At 31.2% G+C, this 18,405-nt stretch overlaps 1 protein-coding gene and 1 long non-coding RNA gene across 2 annotated transcripts in view; one reads left to right on the top strand and one right to left on the bottom strand.

Annotated features, from left to right (window-relative positions):
* The window catches only part of LOC107436174 (uncharacterized), a 108,872-nt gene that overhangs the window by 73,558 nt on the left and 16,909 nt on the right, over positions 1-18,405 (top strand). The window contains exons 13-14 of the mRNA XM_021146764.4: positions 3,169-3,357; positions 10,895-11,075. Coding sequence (XP_021002423.3) covers positions 3,169-3,357; positions 10,895-11,075 — 370 coding nt within the window. The remainder of the gene's footprint in view (positions 1-3,168; positions 3,358-10,894; positions 11,076-18,405) is intronic.
* On the bottom strand, positions 12,954-16,572 carry LOC147808516 (uncharacterized). Its single transcript, XR_015433597.1, has 3 exons — positions 16,434-16,572; positions 15,145-15,222; positions 12,954-13,064 (listed from the first exon to the last, which is right to left on the bottom strand). It is a non-coding gene; the product is annotated as an uncharacterized LOC147808516 (long non-coding RNA).

Consider the following 18,405-nt stretch of genomic DNA (forward strand, 5'->3'; position numbering starts at 1 on the left):
GACTTCTTTTTAAATTGTTTATTTACTTAATTATTTTGTTTTGCCCTAATTAATTTTCGTTTTAATGATCGTATTTGCACGCACTAAGTGTCAATCTTAATGGTTCCAGGGGGTGGTATCACATTTTGACTCATGTGGGGAAACTTAGCTCAACTTTAACACACCATTTTGCTTATCAACTGGAGTCATACGTCACATGTGCGGGTATTGTGGTCTTCTTCTTCTTGAAGTGCAAGTACCCAATTGTGGATGAAAAAATTATGAATCATGAGGCATACATTTTTTGTGCCATATAATTATACGTAACTTTCTCTATTACAAAATCGAAAGTTTCAACTGTTTTTACCAGAAAGCAGAGTAAAATTAAAATTAATTATTTTTAAAAAATAATTTGGTGACAATATATAAATATTTAAATGGGGCGAATAATATTTAAATGCAGTTAACTTACGGGGAACTTGATTTACACACGCGTCAGGGCTAAATCTCTTTAGTCCGGCCCACGCGTAGTGTAAAATTTCATTCATATTTTTCCGCCGATAGCCGAATGTTTATTTTTTTTTTTGTTTAAATTATGAAATACGATGTTTCTTTTTAAGTCGTTTAAAAATTTATTCGTTATTTAGCAAAGAGATTTGAATAAAACATTATATTCAACGAATGTTGAATTTTATAAAAGTATGTTTTTGAAAGAATGTGTGATTTTACATCTGCTTTTTTTAATTTTATTTTTAGTAGGTTCTTTGAATAATTGATACAATTTCATTAATATACATACGAATACATTGATTTTTGATAATATATTTATCAATTTCTTCTATATACATTTCTTAATTATCAAACAATTAAAACTGAAAAAGAGATAAAAATTTTATGAAAGGTATCGCTATACCTTCTTGAATAAAATTGTAATTTTAACTTAATATACTGTGTTGTTAGAGCTTAGAAATTTACGTCATGAAGTCATTTACGTCTGGCAAGCCTTGAAAATGGGCGCTTATTTTTAAACGCCTGAAACACGTAAACTTTTAATATTATCTTCATTTTATTGAAGCGAATGTTTCATGCACTCAAAAATAGGCAACCATTTTCAAGATTCGCCAGACGTGAATGAAGGAAACAAAAGAAATTTGAAGAAAGAAAAATTAGTTTCTAAAGAAAAATAGTATATAAGAGTGATAAACAAAATTAGACAGACCGCAGTAGCCGAGAGTGAAGCAGAGAATGTATACTTATCCAGTGTAACCTTGGATACATCGGACAAAATAGACGAGCTTTAAAATTTTGACTGAAAGAACACAATAGATAACTCCATTATTAAAATTGCGATGAATTATCTATAGCCGCACATTGTTCGAATCCTGTGCATAAATTCAGTTTCGATAATATCAAAATTCTTAACACTGTCACATCAGCTCATCTAGATGCCATAAAACTTGTTTTATTCATAATGAAAGCAGATACCTTTGTTAACGACTAAAGTTCATCAACAACTCTGAATTGTGCGCGGAAATTCATTTCACCTAGCCACTTCACCTGTGCTCTCTCAGCCATTTAAGTTTTTCTAGATTTGTTTTTTAACCTTTATTTTCTACTTAACTCTAGGGTACAAGGTTTTTACAGTTTTATTTTTAACACGCATTTTTCCTCTTTCATTCGCAAATTCACGTTTTCTGTTACAAATCACTTTTGTTTTCCCCATTTCTAATTATTTTTGAGCGCTTGAAATATGCTGAATTTTATTCCAATTTTCATATTTTTTTGAACAAGTAAACTGTGTTACGTTTGGGTCACGATCATTATTTTAATCGGAATCTTATAATTTAATTAAAAAAAATAGGCAAAGTGTTTTACATAATTCTACTTAAATAAGCATGGATTAGATGGAAAAACAGACAAATGTTTAACCTTTAAAATGATGTAAGCATTATGACCAAAGAAAAAAAAAATTTGTTTTTATTTCTGAAAGACAGGATAGACCTTCTATGAAGATTATCTACATATTTAGTAACATTAATTGTATATAATAAGTGAATCATTTAAACTAAAACGGAGAAAATATTTTTATATGTCAGATATGTTGTTTTAGTAGTTCATTTGCGTCGCACCAGAGCTGCACAATGGGCTATTGGCGACGGTCTGAGAAACATCCCTGAGGATGATCAGAAGACATGCCATCACAATTTTGATCCTCTGTAGAGGGGGTGGCACCCCCGCTTCGGTAGTCCGACGACCTGCACGCGAAGTCGAGAACAGTTTAACGGGGACCAATACCGCACACCCTCGGTCCCAACGCAGACTGGTGCAAGTGGTCACCCACCCGCACACTGACGGCAACCAGTGATGCTTGACTTCGGTGATCTACTGGGAACCGTGTCTTAACGATCAGTCCAATGCGGGACATTTCAGAGATGCAAACTTGCTAAGATTAGAGGGTAAATCTTTTTTAGTAGCAGCAAAAACCATGTTTATAATGCATGGTTTTGTATGTGTAAATCTAAAGTTATTTTTTTCACCACTTCTTAAAAATAATTAAAAACTGTGTATTCAATGGCACTTTCTTCTAAATATTTTTGAGGTCTTACTGGCCAAGCTGTATCACCCGTGTAACTCCTTGCAAAGAGTGAAGGTAGCTGGTTCGAATCCTTCTGTTACCTTGGATGAATCTTCGTGCTGTCCTTCACTGTATTGTGGTATCTGTTCTTCTACTTGACAAAGGTTTATAAGCCTGTAAATATATGCTGTATAAATAATACAATAAATCCAGGTGTCTTTTGTAAGTTTAGTTTCCTAAAATGGCAGGTTTTCAGGGAGTGATTTTCCAATCCAGTGATTTTTAATGACCTGCTTTCCTGTTTGTCATGATTTTCGACTTTTTTAGTTCCAGTAACAATTTTTTAAGGAAATAAAAGCTTACATTATAATTGAAACCACTTACAGCTCAGAGGTCCAAAAAATAGTGCGAGTCGTTAAAAGCAGCTGGAATTTAAATTTACATGTATCTAAAGTGACTTAGAATTAACCAAAAATTTCACAATTTTTAGGTTTTCATTTATAACCATTTCGCGAAATGTTCTGTAGAGAAACAAGCAGTAGGCATCCCTAATTTTAATTTATATAGACAAGACGAAAAGTGTGAAATTTAATTTGATTCTTTTTTTTTTCCAGTTTAGGAAACTATCTATAAGCAAAAATTTCCCAGTTATTCTTTTCACTCTTGTCGATAAAATAAAGTTGAAATCGAAAATTCCTATTGGACAGCGTGGAGCTTCCTTGGACGAAGCTGTTGTATTTCTCCGAAAGTTTATTGACCAAAATCAATTTGCGATCCAATTCAAGCCACCGAAGTCACAGGAGGTAAGTTAATTTAAATATTCATCCATGATAGATGTTATTTTTTTTTACTCCAGTTCTCAGGTACACAAATATCTGCTTCATTTTACGAATTTTTGTCTTATGAATACATAATATTTTTTCGCCATATAAAGTTAACCATAACAACATATAAATTACATTCAGTTAAAAATAAAACTTGTATGCGAGGCTGTTGATTGCTAGCTGGTTAAAGGAACATTTCATTTTTTGGGAAATAGTACACTATTTATAACTTTCACTATTTATTAGCAATTAGGAAGCGTATAATTATTTGTCAACTTAATATTACACACATACTCGTATGTACTTTTATAGTTATTATATACTAATATATGTATTTACATTTTATATACTTATTTTATATATGTATATTTAATATATTTTATTATTATTGTATATACTTTTTTTTTTGTTAAATATAAGCGTAAAACTGTATAAAAGTAGTAGTAGTCACAAATAGTTCATTTTATTGAAATAACAGTAGAAATGTAATAATTTTAAATATTCCGGTTCTTCTTATTTTTGGAAAATTAACAGTCGTGCTTATATGGGTGATTCTCACAAAAACTGTCATTTTTCAGTTCATAAAATCTCAAAAAAAATTAAATTAAATAAAAAGCTCTGAAACTTTTTATATTAATAGAAATATGTAATGGCATTATAAAGAAAGTATATATCCTTTAAATTATACTTAATATTTAAATAAATTAATTAATTTCACTGTTTAAAATGTGAGGGAATGATATTTTATTATAATACATGTTTTTTTCTAAGTCATAGCTACCTCAAGTCTGAAAATGATAACATACTAAGTATATCTAACATTTATTATAATTTAGTTTTATATACTTAATAGTTTTTAAAGGTTTGGGAAATAAAATTGGTTAGCACGACAGAGCGAAATTTTTTTTTATGATATACTCATCTTGAATCATTCCCTCAATTTATACACTAGTGAGGGAATGACAAACTTAATAAAATTTAAAAATAACAGTTAGGCCTAATTAATTTCTGAAATCAATCACATACCATTATATTCATACAAGAAAGCAGCATACGTATAATTATCAACTTTCTCGATGAAGTTGTATTTTATTTTACTCTAAAAAACGACATGAGGGAATGACAAATGTAAAAAATTTTACCTGGTTTGATTCATTCAAATTTATTCCACAGCAAAGCTTCTTTAAGTTGAAGATGGAAACATACTGCAATTTTGTTCTATGATGCCAGTTGTTAACTGCTAAAGTTTTTATTAAAATATTTTTAATCTAAGAAGATTGCAGGTGATAAGAACATTGTTGTGAGGGAACGACGCGAAACACTAGGGACAAAGTTTAAAATAGTGCTGTGCTAATATTTTTATCAGAAATTAAATTTAAAATTGATTTTCTGAATTCTATATTTCAATAGTCTGAAATAAAAAACACGAATTTATAATTAATTTTTATTTCAGAAGCATTTTTTTCTTTTTTTAAATCAACAGTGGGGACAAGTGAGGGAATGACATATTGGTATATTTTAATTACCTAAAATTAATAAAAAATAAAAATTGATAATTTTATTTTTATTCTTTTGTTAGCCTGCATTCTGAAGGACACTTTCCCTGAAATATTTTTTTCGTAAGTTGTAAAACAAACATAAAATATACTGGGGACATAAAAATGACTGTTTTTGTGAGAATGACCCATATCTTAAATTTGATAGGATTTTAAACAATTTTCACGATCTGTACTGTGGCACTCTAGACCAGTGTTCCCCAACCTTTTTATCACCGCGGACCTGTCAGCGTTTGATAATTTTACCACGGCCCACTGAGGGGGGGGGGCATTGATTGTTTATATTTTAGATTATTTTGATTTTATAATTTTAATTTAATTGTATTTAAACATACCTTTAAAATAAAATACAGTTACACCAAAAAATAAAGTGATTTAACATTTTAACTTACTTGAACGTTACATCAATTAGAATCCTGAGCTTGTTTCTTTGCAATAAGACGGCTCCATCTGGGGGTAATCGGAGACAATGACACCCGAAGTGTGTTGCTTATCTCCAGTTTATTCCGTTGCTTTGTTTTGGTTGCTCATAACTCCAGTTTGGCTTTAAAGTCAGCGACTTTGTCAGCCAACTTGAAAACAGTTGTCATTTTCCCCTGAAAGCACAGATTGAGTTCATTCATCAAGTTGAATATGTCACACAGGTAAGCCAGTTTGGTGACCCATACCTTGTCACTGAAATGTGCTGCCAGCGGTGACTTCTTTTCTAAGAGAAATCTTTGCAATGGCTCTCGCAATTCAAATACTCTCAGTAGCGATTTTCCTCTGGATAACCATCTTATTTCTGTGTATAACAGAAGGCATCTGTACTCTGCGTCCATCTCTTCACAAAGCTGCTCAAACAGGCACGAGTTAAGGGCGTGTGCTTTGATGTAGTTAATAACTTTAACGTCATCAATCAATACGCTGTTAAATTCTGGTGACATTTTTCTGCTTGCTAGCACTTCCCTGTGAATGAGACAATGTGTAGCTTCACTCTCAGATGCAACTTCCGTAATCCGAGCAGTTAAACCAGATAGACGTCCGGTCATAGCAGTAGCTCCGCCTGTGCATATGCCTACACAAAAGGACCATTTTAGTTGTCTTGACATATAACCATCCAGTGACTTGAACAGTTCTCCTGTGGCGTTGGTTGGCAAAGATAGTGCACATAACAAATCCTCATGCACATCTTCCTGATATAGATATCGCACATAAACAAGTAGTACTGCCTTGCTGTCAATATCTGTAGATTCGTCAACCTGGAGTGCGTACCACGGTGATGCATTAATCCTCTCCAACAATTGCTTTTCAATGTCTTCGGCTATTTCCTCAATGCGCCTAGTCACATTGCTAGCCGACAAAGGCACATGTGCTATCTTTTCCACAGCAGCTTCTAGTATTTCAGGGCAAATGTCTTTAGTGGCGGGCAAGATTAATTCTTCACCAATATTGAATGGCTTTTTAGCTTTAGCAATGCGGTTAGCCACCAAATATGATGCTCTTAGTGCACTCTTCTTTATTGATGTGGCGGCCATCATAAATTTTTTCTGTCCGTCGTGTTCCCGTTTTTTTTTCTTTCAAAATACTCCAGAGGCTTGTCTTTTAATCCAGGGTGCTTGGCGTTCAAGTGGCGAAGCAGTTTTGAAGGTTTCATTACGTCATTAGAGAGTTGATCGCCGCAAACTATGCAGAGCGGTTTTGGTTTGTGTGAATCGCCTGTCCCGACAAAACCATACTTCAAGTAGGACTCATGGTATTGTCTGTTAAAAGTTGCATGCTTCTTTGATGTTGAAGGCATTCGGTCTCTTCACTGAGCCTTCTCTTTTTTCCAAGGAAACTTTCTAAGGACGTCTGTTTTGTATTCATGTTTGTTAACTTGTGAGTTAAATTTGTGCAGACACAATACACACGTACACCAAGCACTGTTAAACCTGAGAAAGTACCGGTGAACAGAGAGAGGAGTGATAGACACTTTCTTTTTACAAAAAACAAACAAATCCGCATAAAGCACACAAAACAGTAGAGAGGAATCATGGTCACGTGGTCTTTGGGCGACTAAATGGCAGACGAGCCAGCTTCTCCATAGCCTTACTATACACTCTCGCTGTGTGAGGCGTCAGAATCGAGAGAGAAGACGAAGTTCTTTATTAGTTCCAATGCAAATGTAGCGTCGCGCTTTCGTTTTTTATTTATGATATTTACAGTTACGATGATTGTTTTTTGTTTATTAAAACTAATTGAATGAAAAAATAGTTGCAGAAGATTTCTTTTTTTTTTTACTTTTTAAAACATTAAAAAAATTATGTTACTACCTTCGGGGGCAATTTTTTTTTAAGTAAATAAAATTTTAATGGAACACAGATATTTTTAATTTGGGGTATAAACCTAGAAATTTAAATTCAGTTTCAATGAAATGGGCGGACCGGTACCATTTGATCCACGGACCGGGGGTTGGGGACCACTGCTCTAGACTATCGATCACCAGTTGCTAATCAGAGCTGTCTTTTCACAGAAATTAGCTACCAGAATATCAAATCCTAGTCGCCAAAAGAGGAGATCATGTATAAAAAAAAACGTATGATTTATGCTTATTCCGTCGTAAATTCACGTCTTATTTCGAACGTTTTTTCGGCAATTTTTTATACAAATCTCCACATTTTTTAAACAATAATACGACGCGGAAATATCAAATAGTACATTTGAGTGATTACTTTTTGATGAACTCTATTCCATCTTCAAATTTCGAAGTGTTGTCGCTCGATTTTTCGAAATTTATTACTACGTATTTCGACGAATTTTTTAAAATATCGATATTATTATAAAGCTTTTAAAAAATCGAAAACTGATTCATATCAAATAAATCGATTTTTTTACTACAAAGGAATAAACTGCTGTTTGTAGAAAATGCAACACCATGAAGAAATCATCAGAATCAAATGAAATTCGCAGCAAATGTCAATTATAGGATATTATGCAAATTAATAAAGTTTCAGAGCCATCGCGCGTGCGTGGCGCGCGCAGCGCCCTCTGAATTGATGCTGAAAGCGTATAAATAAAGTGCTGTAGCGGGACGTTGAAAATAGTCTATGATTATTTGTTAGTGGCAAACGTTTAGTGAGACCTGAGTATGCCTCCACGACGGAAGAATAAGAAATTCAAGCAACTTACGGAGTTTGAACGAGGGAGGATAATCGGCCTTCGAGAAGGAGGATTTTCCTATCGCGCAATAGCAGCTCGTATGCAGCGGAACAGTTCCACAGTGATGCGAGTTTGGAAGCAGTGGACCGACGAGCACCGAACAACTCGAAAAACAGGCACTGGACGACAGAAGGTGACGTCAGAGCGCGATGATCGAAACCTGCTCCGCATGGCGGTGAATGATCGCACAGCTTCCTCCAGGCAGCTGGCAGCACATTGGTCTACTGCTACAGGTGTACAATTGTCGGCTTCGTCAATTCGTCGTCGTCTGCTGCGCCGTGGATTGCGTGCAAGGGTGCCATTATACAGGATTCCCCTCACGGCGGATCATCGACGGCTGCGTCGGCAGTGGGCTCTTGAGCACAGAGACTGGCGAGCTGATTGGCACCAAGTTGTCTTTTCAGATGAATCACGCTTCAATTTGTGGACCCATGATGGCCGTGTTCGTGTTAGACGTTATGCCGGTCAACGCTGCCTTCCTGAGTGTATTATTGAACGACATAGTGGTCGAACACCCGGAGTTATGGTCTGGGGTGCGATTTCGTATCATGGACGATCCAATTTGATACGAATTGAGGGTAATCTCAATAGCAACAGATACGTCCGTGAAGTGCTACAGCCCGAAGTCGTTCCTTTCCTTCAAGGCATCCCTGGAGCTATCTTTCAGCAGGATAATGCACGCCCACATGTTGCGCGGACTGTTAGAGACTTCTGTTCAGCACAACGCATGCAACTTCTTCCTTGGCCTGCTTATTCGCCGGATATGTCGCCTATTGAGCACGTGTGGGATATGGTTGGTCGGCGTCTCACTCGTGATCCGCGTCCTGCAGTTTCCAAAGACGAACTTTGGTTGCGCATACAAGCGATATGGAATTCTCTTCCTCAAGCAGATATTCAACATCTGTTTGACTCCATGCCACGTCGTATAGCAGCACTTATTGCAGCGCGTGGTGGCTGCACCAAATACTGATTTCGGACGCTTAATTTGTTTCTTTTGTTTTGAAAATTTCATCATTTATTTGTATCAGTACAAGTCGTTTCTGCATTAAATTTCATTTGATTCTGATGATTCTTTAATGGTGTTGCATTTTCTATAAACAGTAGTTTATAATAAAACAACAAGTCTGGTGCTGCGCGTACACCTATTTAAGAGTGGCTAGCGAATGTGGCTACCAATTTTTTATAACGCTGGAAACCAATGGTCACTAATCGTAATTGCTAGTCTAGAGTTCTACTGTGCGGGTCAAACATGACGTGAATTACCACTTTTCAGACTTGAAAGACTTTACACATCATAAATAGTACAATAACTGCAAATAAATTAACGAATACCGTATTCCCGTCTTAATTTAAAATAATACTAAATCAATAAATAATATAAAATAAAAATGAATGCAGTCGTACACACGGCATCTGATTGATTCTCTCAAGTAGTAGGGTGAACTCTTAAAAACAGTACCTCTGCTTTCAGAGGTAAAAATGAAACACTTTTATCTCTGAATTTAAAAGATACACTGAACCTTTAAAATTTAAAGGTACATCTCACCGATCACAGTGCAGACGTAAAATATCCTCAGTGTAGACGGATGATTGGTTAGAGTCCCTTTGCTGTCGGGTTAACCGTGGGATTATTTCGTGGTTTTCCTCTCCATGTGACGCAAATGTGGGTTAGCTTAATCGAAAAGTCCTCCCACGATGGCAAATTTCTCCCATTACTTGATAAAGGAGTTCATTTGTCTTCTAGATTGGGTTCAAAATTACAAGGTTACGGAGATCAACGTTGGTAGTTGTAAACTCAGTGTAGGGTTATAAAATAAAATTTGAAGGTACACTCTTTGTTGGTTATCCACTAAGCTCTTCCTGTAAATGATATAACCTTAGTATTAGCCGCAAAGTGCATCCGATGATTGTAGTACTGCTGGATTATAATTTGACCTTGAGGTTCCCATTCTATCATGATTATACCATAATTATCAAAATAAAACGATGAGCAAGGCTTTCAGTTTTGACTTGCTCATTCAAGCTTTTTTGGCACTTGGTGATGAGGGGTTTTTCCAGTGCATAGATTGTCGTTTAGTTTCAGTAAACGTTTCGTCACATGTTATGACTTTTTCAATCAGTTCACGATCTTCTGTGACGCGTTCTATGATGTCAGAGCAAATGTCTTTCCTGTTCATCCTTTGCTCCTGTCAATATTTTGCTTTTATCAAAAATTTCTCTTATTGTCTCTCTGTCTATGTTCGCATTATCTGACATCATTCGAACACTCAAGCTTCGATTTCATCAATTTTTTTTAAAGCTTTTCATCAGTTCTTGAAGTCACAAGACGACCAGAGTGTTCATCATCTTCAACAGTCGTCCGTAAATTGTTTGTGCCAATCAAAAATTGGACTATGTGACTTGCAATTATCGTCAAACACCTCCTTTAACAAATTAAAGCATTCAGTTGTAGCTTTTTTTTTAATTTCACAATGAATTTCAAATTAATGCTCTGCTTGATTTTTAGATTAATTATGATCACAGCTCTTCTACACAACAATGTCTAACTGAAACAAAGATTAAAAAAAAATAAAACTTAACTAGTGAGAGGGACGGAGTAACGTGCCACCTGCAAAAATATAGAGAAAACATGGAAAATAATATAATAAAGATTAGTAAGAAGAGAAAAAAAAATTATTAAGAAAAAAGATTTTTAAAAATATTTTATTTTAATAATTTCTTTTTTTTTCTCTCGTTTCTTTTTTATCTTACATATAATGTTATTATTTTTTTCGGTCTAGAGTGTTCTTGTCCCTGCCTTCAGAGGAACTCTTTACGTACGAAAGTCAAATGGAGATTTGACTTATTTTGCTCCGGTACCAGAAGAAATTCCATCAGATGTTTCGGAGGAAATCGAAGAATATCTGATGCATGATGACCCTGCAGATCTGAATAATGTCAATGAAGAAGGAATGACCTCGGGTAATTTTTTTAATTACTTCAAGTCACTAATTTCTACAATACCTTCATGCCCTACAGCAGGGATGGCAAACCAATGGTATGCGACAAAAGATTTTGGGCACGCCACCGATCACAAAGTTCACTATGAAGCATATTAACAATTAAATTCACAAAAAATTAACAAAAAATGCACATTTAATGCCAAAAAAGCAATTAATAACCATAAAAAAACAAGCTAACAATAAATAACTAGCAAAACAAATTAACAATTCTGCTTAAACTAACATCTTATAACCCTAATATAAATTATTTGTCATCTAATCTGCAACAACAGAAGTCACACTGATGTCACTTTAAGTTGAATTACGTGCATAACTGAGACATTGCAAAATGTTTTTTTTCGTAGTAAATAAAGTAGAGTTTATTGAATTTAGTATTATTATTTACCCACCCAACAAGCACACGACTTTTGGGCTAGTGAAGGGACAATGTCGGCACACCTAAAGTGCCATTACGGCGGGCTTTTCATCGCCGTATCGGTTCCGTTAATAAAGTGAAATCTGGGCCAGAATGAGGGCCAGTGCATGGCATTTCAGGCAAAGCGACGGCAATCGTTGAAGGACCGGGACTATTTTGTTGCCTCTGGATTGCTTTGCCATTTTTGCCTGTTTAATACCGGGGGAAAAAAAATTTTTCACAGAATGAAGAGAAAATTGCCGTAAAGGCTTTTATTGTACCTTTTGTTTGTCTTTTTTGCCTTTTTATCAAAAGCTGAATATGTTCACTGGCACACGTCGTTGCCTCGCTTGCCGTTAAGGCACCTTAACTGTTGGCTGATTAGAAAACGTCTATGCCGTTTTCGCCCGTATCGCACCTTTATTTCAGGTGCTTAGGCGAACTTCTTTGCCTTATTTGCCGGTGTATCACCCTTAACTCACCTCAAACTCGGTTCAATAGAAAGTTTTGATGCCGTCCTTGCCGGTATCACACCTTTATATCAGATGTTTAGGCGAACTTCTTTGCCTTATTTGCTGATATACCACCCTTAACTCACCTCACACTTGGTTCGATAGAAAACTTTAATGCCATCCTTGCCGGTATCACACCTTTATGTTAGGTGTCGCGGCAATTTTTTTGTCACTTACTTATTTATTAGAGCTCTCCTTAAATTTCAAAGACTTTTTGCTGCATGTTGTTGATAATAATTCTTATTTAAGGAACATAAATTGTTTTCTCTTACTCTGCTGATATCAGCTCTAGTAATTTATTGTATTTTAACTTTTTATATTGTAATAAAACAATAACTGCCACTACATGCAAAAAATTTTATGCTAATATAAAAAGCGAAATGGTGGAAAAAATTGTTTAATTTATAATAAATTATCATCCAATGAATCTTCTTACATAATAAAATAAATTTCTTTTCTATTTCATTTTAATCAATTATAAATGCAATAAGTTAAAAGTAGAATCATATAAAAACATTGTGTGTTTAATTGAGTGTTCACATTTTTTTACACATTATGAGGTAAAATTAAATAAAAATTTTATTCTAAGATAAAACATATTGCGACTTAATGTATAAGTTATTTAAGTTATGAAAAAAAAATGAAAATAATTATGTATATTAAACCTACAATTAACTTTTCTTGATAGAAACAAAGCCACAGCCCAGTCATTATTCTTATTTTCAATATTATTCGTATTTAATATTGGCTAACTTTCCATTCAATATTATTCATATTCAATAATAGATAAACAAGACATATCATAAATATTTTTAAATATATATATATACTGGGTACCTGTAAATAACACATCAATTTCTATGATTTGAAATAAATAAAGCTGGAATTTCAATATGAATAAAATGCATAAAATTTAAAATAAAACAGGACCTTAAGAAAAGAATATTATTTTATTTCAATATAACAAATCAAAATACAAACAAGTACATAAGTGTACAATAACTTCTTTATAACATCCTATTTCAGAATGAATCTAGTTTTCCTGCAAAAAAGTAACCAATTTATTTTACAACAGATTTATTAAATAATATGTACAGAAACAAAATATCTAATTAATTTTTGACGCATTTTAATTCTGGGTTAAGTTATAATATCAATTAATTCTAACAATTAAAAAATACTTTTATTGATCCCAGGGAAATATTCGAAGAAAAATTCTATCCAATAATTTTCAACAATTTAGTTTTTCTCTTATAAATATCATACGTTATAGAATTTAATAAAGTTGCTCAAACCACCTGGGTTTTTTTATTATTTACTAGCGAGCATTGATTGTCACAAAAATAAATTTTAGCTGATTGTAACAAAAGGTAATAACAGCACAAAATGAATATTCCAGCTTGTAATAAAACTATGTATTAATTTTATAAAATTCCATTGTACTTTGTAACATCTATTGCAAATGTGTAAAGTAGCGGATTCATTTGGATTGAAAAAATTGCAGCATCAAATATTAAAACAGCTATGAATAATATCCTATGAATTAACGAAACAACCTGGATAAAACTTCTCTTTACAGTATTATGAAACAATTAATTAGTTTAAAAATAGAGAGAACTATGATTGACTTTAAAAATGTTAAAAGTGGTGACCAAACTTCATTACTGTAAACTCACCTGTTATAAACTATTAATTTTTAAAATGCTTCCCAACCTTATGCTTCCAATGCATAAGTTAGAAAACTAATTGAAGCGGTATATATCGCTTAACAATGCTTATATATTGCATTTTGTAACTACAGATCAATCTGTTTAATAATTGAACATAAAAATGCATTTTAAATAAAGAATTTGATAGCAAAACTTTAATATTTTTTAAATTAGAAAGAATACATTCTCACCAAAATAGTTTGTAGCTATTAATATGTTATGTAATGTTAATATTTTTATTATTTAAACAAAATTTAACTTTTTTACGATTAAGAACTATGAACGAATTTTTTACTTTAATATGTGAAAATATTTTAAGTTTATATAAAATTAAATTATTTAATTAAAAGAAATTTTAACCTCAAGGAAATAAACAAACTAAAGGTTTTTAAACATGTAAAAAATATAAGAAAATTTTTTTAAGATAGTACTTTTAAAATCTGAAAATATGTTATTTGATTAAAATTTCTATCAATTAAAAAAATATATGATCCTTCAAAACTATACTCCATTAAGTATTAAAAGTCATAAGCATAAGCATAAGTTATTAAAATATGCGATAAAGAGGAATGATTTTCTACATTTGTAATGAATTTACAAACTAACTAAAGAATATAAATTTTATGCCATCAAGATAGGTTGGTTTAAACTAAACGGTTTTTTAAAATATTTAAATTTTTTTATACATAAAAAATTTTAATTTGAAGAGAACCAGTTGAAAAAAAAAGTTGAAAACCAGTGAAATATATATATATATATATATATATATATATATATATATATATATATATATATATATATATATATATATATATATATATATATATATATATATATATATTAAGCATTATAACAGTACATAGCACTTAATAACAGCTATGCAACAATTTTTAAATTTATTTTATAATAAATTTTTACTTTTAAATTTTTAATATTTAAAAATTATGAAAAGAAATTTACATTAAAATGACATGTAAGCTATGATAAAATCAAATCATTTGACTAAAAAAGAAATTTCCCTCTAACAAATCAAGAAATTCTAGTATAGGCATAATTTTTAAAAAAACAAGCTGAAACTTTTTTAAGAAAGTAATAAATTTAGGCGACTAAACAGATAAGATTTTAGGAAAGTACTTTTGAAAATCAAAAACAGGTATTTTGATTAAAAAAATTTTAGATTTAAAAAAAAATATATTTCCTTATAAAATTTTTCCTTTAAAATCATAAAAATTATTTACTAATAATCTGAAAATATTTTAATACAAATTACAGTCGAAGAAATTATTAAAATTGCAGTTCTACATATAGAATATGAAGTAGATTTTCTAATTTTGCTATGAATTTGTAAAATAGATTCCACAAATTATAGAATGGGTACTACTGAGTTAAAATGTAGTTTTATCATGTTCTTACCTTTTCTGTTGGTTCTCGTTCATTCTAGTTCTAAGTACTCAGCCATTCTAGTTGATTCACACTGTCGGAATTTCCGGACTTTTCATGAAAGGAAGAAAAATAATTAGAATATGAACATGGAAAAAACTGTTAAAAATCAACAAAATAAAAATATTAAATTGAAGGGAAAAAAACTGCTTAGAACTCATTTCTATACAATAAGTTCTTTTTTAAATTTTGTTCTCTAATTCAAATTTAGAAAAGGAATAAGATATGAATGGAAAAAAAATCCGGCATAACAGACATAGAAGTCTATTCAAATTATAGATACTAAAATAGACCAATATATTACTTTTGTCCGGGTTACCCTTAATTTTAGAAAAAAAATTCCTTGCCTTTTCCATTATAATTTCAAAAAATATTTAGATAAATTTTTTGCACTACATAGTAATCATCAGAAATATATGTACATTCAACCGTCAATTAAAGTTACTTTTTTTTTACGGAAAATATGCTTTTCTAAAAATAAAATTTCAATAGGTGAAAGTTCAACAGGAAGAGATTCAAAATAAACAACTCTATAAATCTTAAGATAGAGAATGATATAATATATTAAGAAAAAGATAAATAAGTTTAGATAAATAGTAAAATTTGCACAAGAACTGGAAAAAGAGCTAGAAACAGAAAACTTAATTCTATGAAGAAAGAAAAAATATTATGCTGCAAATATTTCTATACTTAAAAAGAACTTTAAATTTATTTCCACAAAAAAATATTCTTATTTTAAATAATTTAAAAAAATGCAAATATGTTGCAGTAGATTTCTTTTATGGGATAATAAAGTAGATTTTTATCTTAATTACTTTTAACCTCATTGGCTACATAGTGTTAACGTGAATTTTAGAATGAATTTTATTTCAGGTTTATTGCAAGATTTTTTTCATGTTTTGGCCGAAAATTACTTCATTCCTGACAGTTCCAGCATTTCTGTTTACCTAAAATCAAATTTCTTGTACATTTTGTACACAAAGATATGGGCCAAAAATTTTTTTTTTACCATTCATTATAAATGTAACGTTTAATATAAATGTAACGTTCGTTATAAATATAAAGTTTTTCAAAAATATGAAAAAAGTTTTAAAAGACATTTTAAGAAAATGCTTTTGCAGATTAAATTATGCGTTATTTATTTAAAAAATTTAAAAATGTCTTAAAAAACATACTTCAATAACAGTGAAGTAATTTCCTAATTTTATTAAAAATTTAATCCTAAATTTTACCCTTAATATAAAGATTTGAGATGTTCTTACCTTTCATCTTGACCTTTCTTCCAAAAGATTTTTCTTACAGTATTTCCATCCATGCAAAAAAAAAAAAAAAAAAAAATATTTAACATTAATAAAAAGCAATTACAAAGCAACAAAAGCAAACTTAGAAAGACAGTTTTTCCACTTAAGCAAGTGTGAGACGAGTTTTAGATTGTTAAACGTTTTTAATTTAAAAAACTCTGATCAGAAAATTATTAAATTTAAATTATACGATAAACTAATAAAAAATTAGAAAATGTTAATACCATTTTTTTTCAGAAGTTTTATTTGAAACAAAAGGTGAAACGAGGCCGTCATTACATAGTCCTGGTAAAAAATGACTACCGATTTTTTTAATAAATTAAATAAGGTAATTAAACTAAGTAAGTAAATTAATTTAAATAATTATTAAATTAAAAACTTTTTAAAAAAATAAAGAAGCATTTGATTTAAATAGCTATAGAAAATCATTTTTCTATTGTTAGGATTAATGGAACTTATAATTCATTTTAAAACTAAAATGGTAACTTACATGCTAATCTTACGAAGAAACATTCTTGTAGAATATAAAGATTAAAAAATATAATTACTAAAAACTAAATAAAGAAAATAAAAACAAACTATTTGTGAAAAATTAATAAATAATAGTGTACTGAAAATATAACATGAGCTAAAGAATAAAAGTTTACTTACTTGTCCTTAGTCTGTTGTGTATCGCATTCCTGCAATAAAACAGAAAGGAGACCTCTTTTGAAGTTGACCATTTCCATTATTTATCCCCTTTTTTTCAAATTTTTTGGCGACCATTGAATCTTTTGGCGTCTGGGGTAAGTGGACCACCTGGTTGAAGAGACTTTTTCTTAGAATCGGGGGAGGGGGTTTAAAATGCTAAGCGTTCGCTTTCCCCTCTCTTTTTCCCTTAACTTGAAGGATTGGAAACAAGGTCACTTAAATGATTCTTTTTAAAAATACGTGTCCTGTGATTTCAGACAGTAAAATGTCCTCAAATTAAGATCAATATTTATTTTTAAATTTTTAAAAACAATTTCTGGTGTTATAAAGGAAAAATAAATTAAATAACAAAAACATTTAGTTAACTACCAACGATAAACGAACTCTCGAAATTAAATAATTGCATTAGGTCAAAACTTATTTGTATGCTTTTTTTTTTCAGAAAAACTTTAATACTTCTACACTTGGAAATAATGCTTACATAAATGTTTTGACTTGCTGTGCAGAAAAATAAAATCCTGTTTCTCTATAAGATTAATATGTATTATTAATATATATTATTAACTCTTTCTATTAAGGAATTGTTCCATGCGAAAATTAAAAAAAGAAAAACAGGGAGTCTCTGACTCCCCCCGTTTCCGATCACCTACCCGCGTAATTGTTTCACTTAAATCCTTGTTTTATTTTTTTCCCTTAAAAAGCAATATTTTAAACTGAAACGCTAAACATTTTGCTTTTAAAATGTACAAGTGAAGTAGCGTTATGTAAGAATGTTTTGTTAAAATGCTAATCGTAACGAATTCGAGGACTACCTCAACTTGAAAATTATCATCTGCACTTTAAAGAAGATTTGACCTAAGGAATACAGATTGTGTATTAGAACAATAAAACAAGAAAAATTGCTGAGAAATTATTTTATTTGTTGACGAGAATTTTAACAGTTTAAACTGAGAATACTTTTTATCGTTAGGTTTATTTATTTTTAAAAATGTCAATTTAACTTTTAAGATTTATATCTTGCAACATGCAAATTCCTCTCTCTCTCTCTCTCTCTCTTTCGCTACTCTTAATTGACAATTCAGTGCGAGCTTACAAAATTAAAAAAAAGGCAAAGATCTCCTGACGAAAAAATAAATTTTCTGCAAAAATGAATAAACAGTCAATATTTAAAATATACCTGAAAAAATTCACGAATGAACACTTAAATTAGCAATGACTTTCAAATAAATTGGAATTCGAAAGA

Source organism: Parasteatoda tepidariorum, chromosome 5, assembly GCF_982258835.1.
Source record: "Parasteatoda tepidariorum strain Cologne lab strain chromosome 5, Ptep-v5.0, whole genome shotgun sequence".
Lineage (NCBI taxonomy): Eukaryota > Metazoa > Arthropoda > Arachnida > Araneae > Theridiidae > Parasteatoda > Parasteatoda tepidariorum.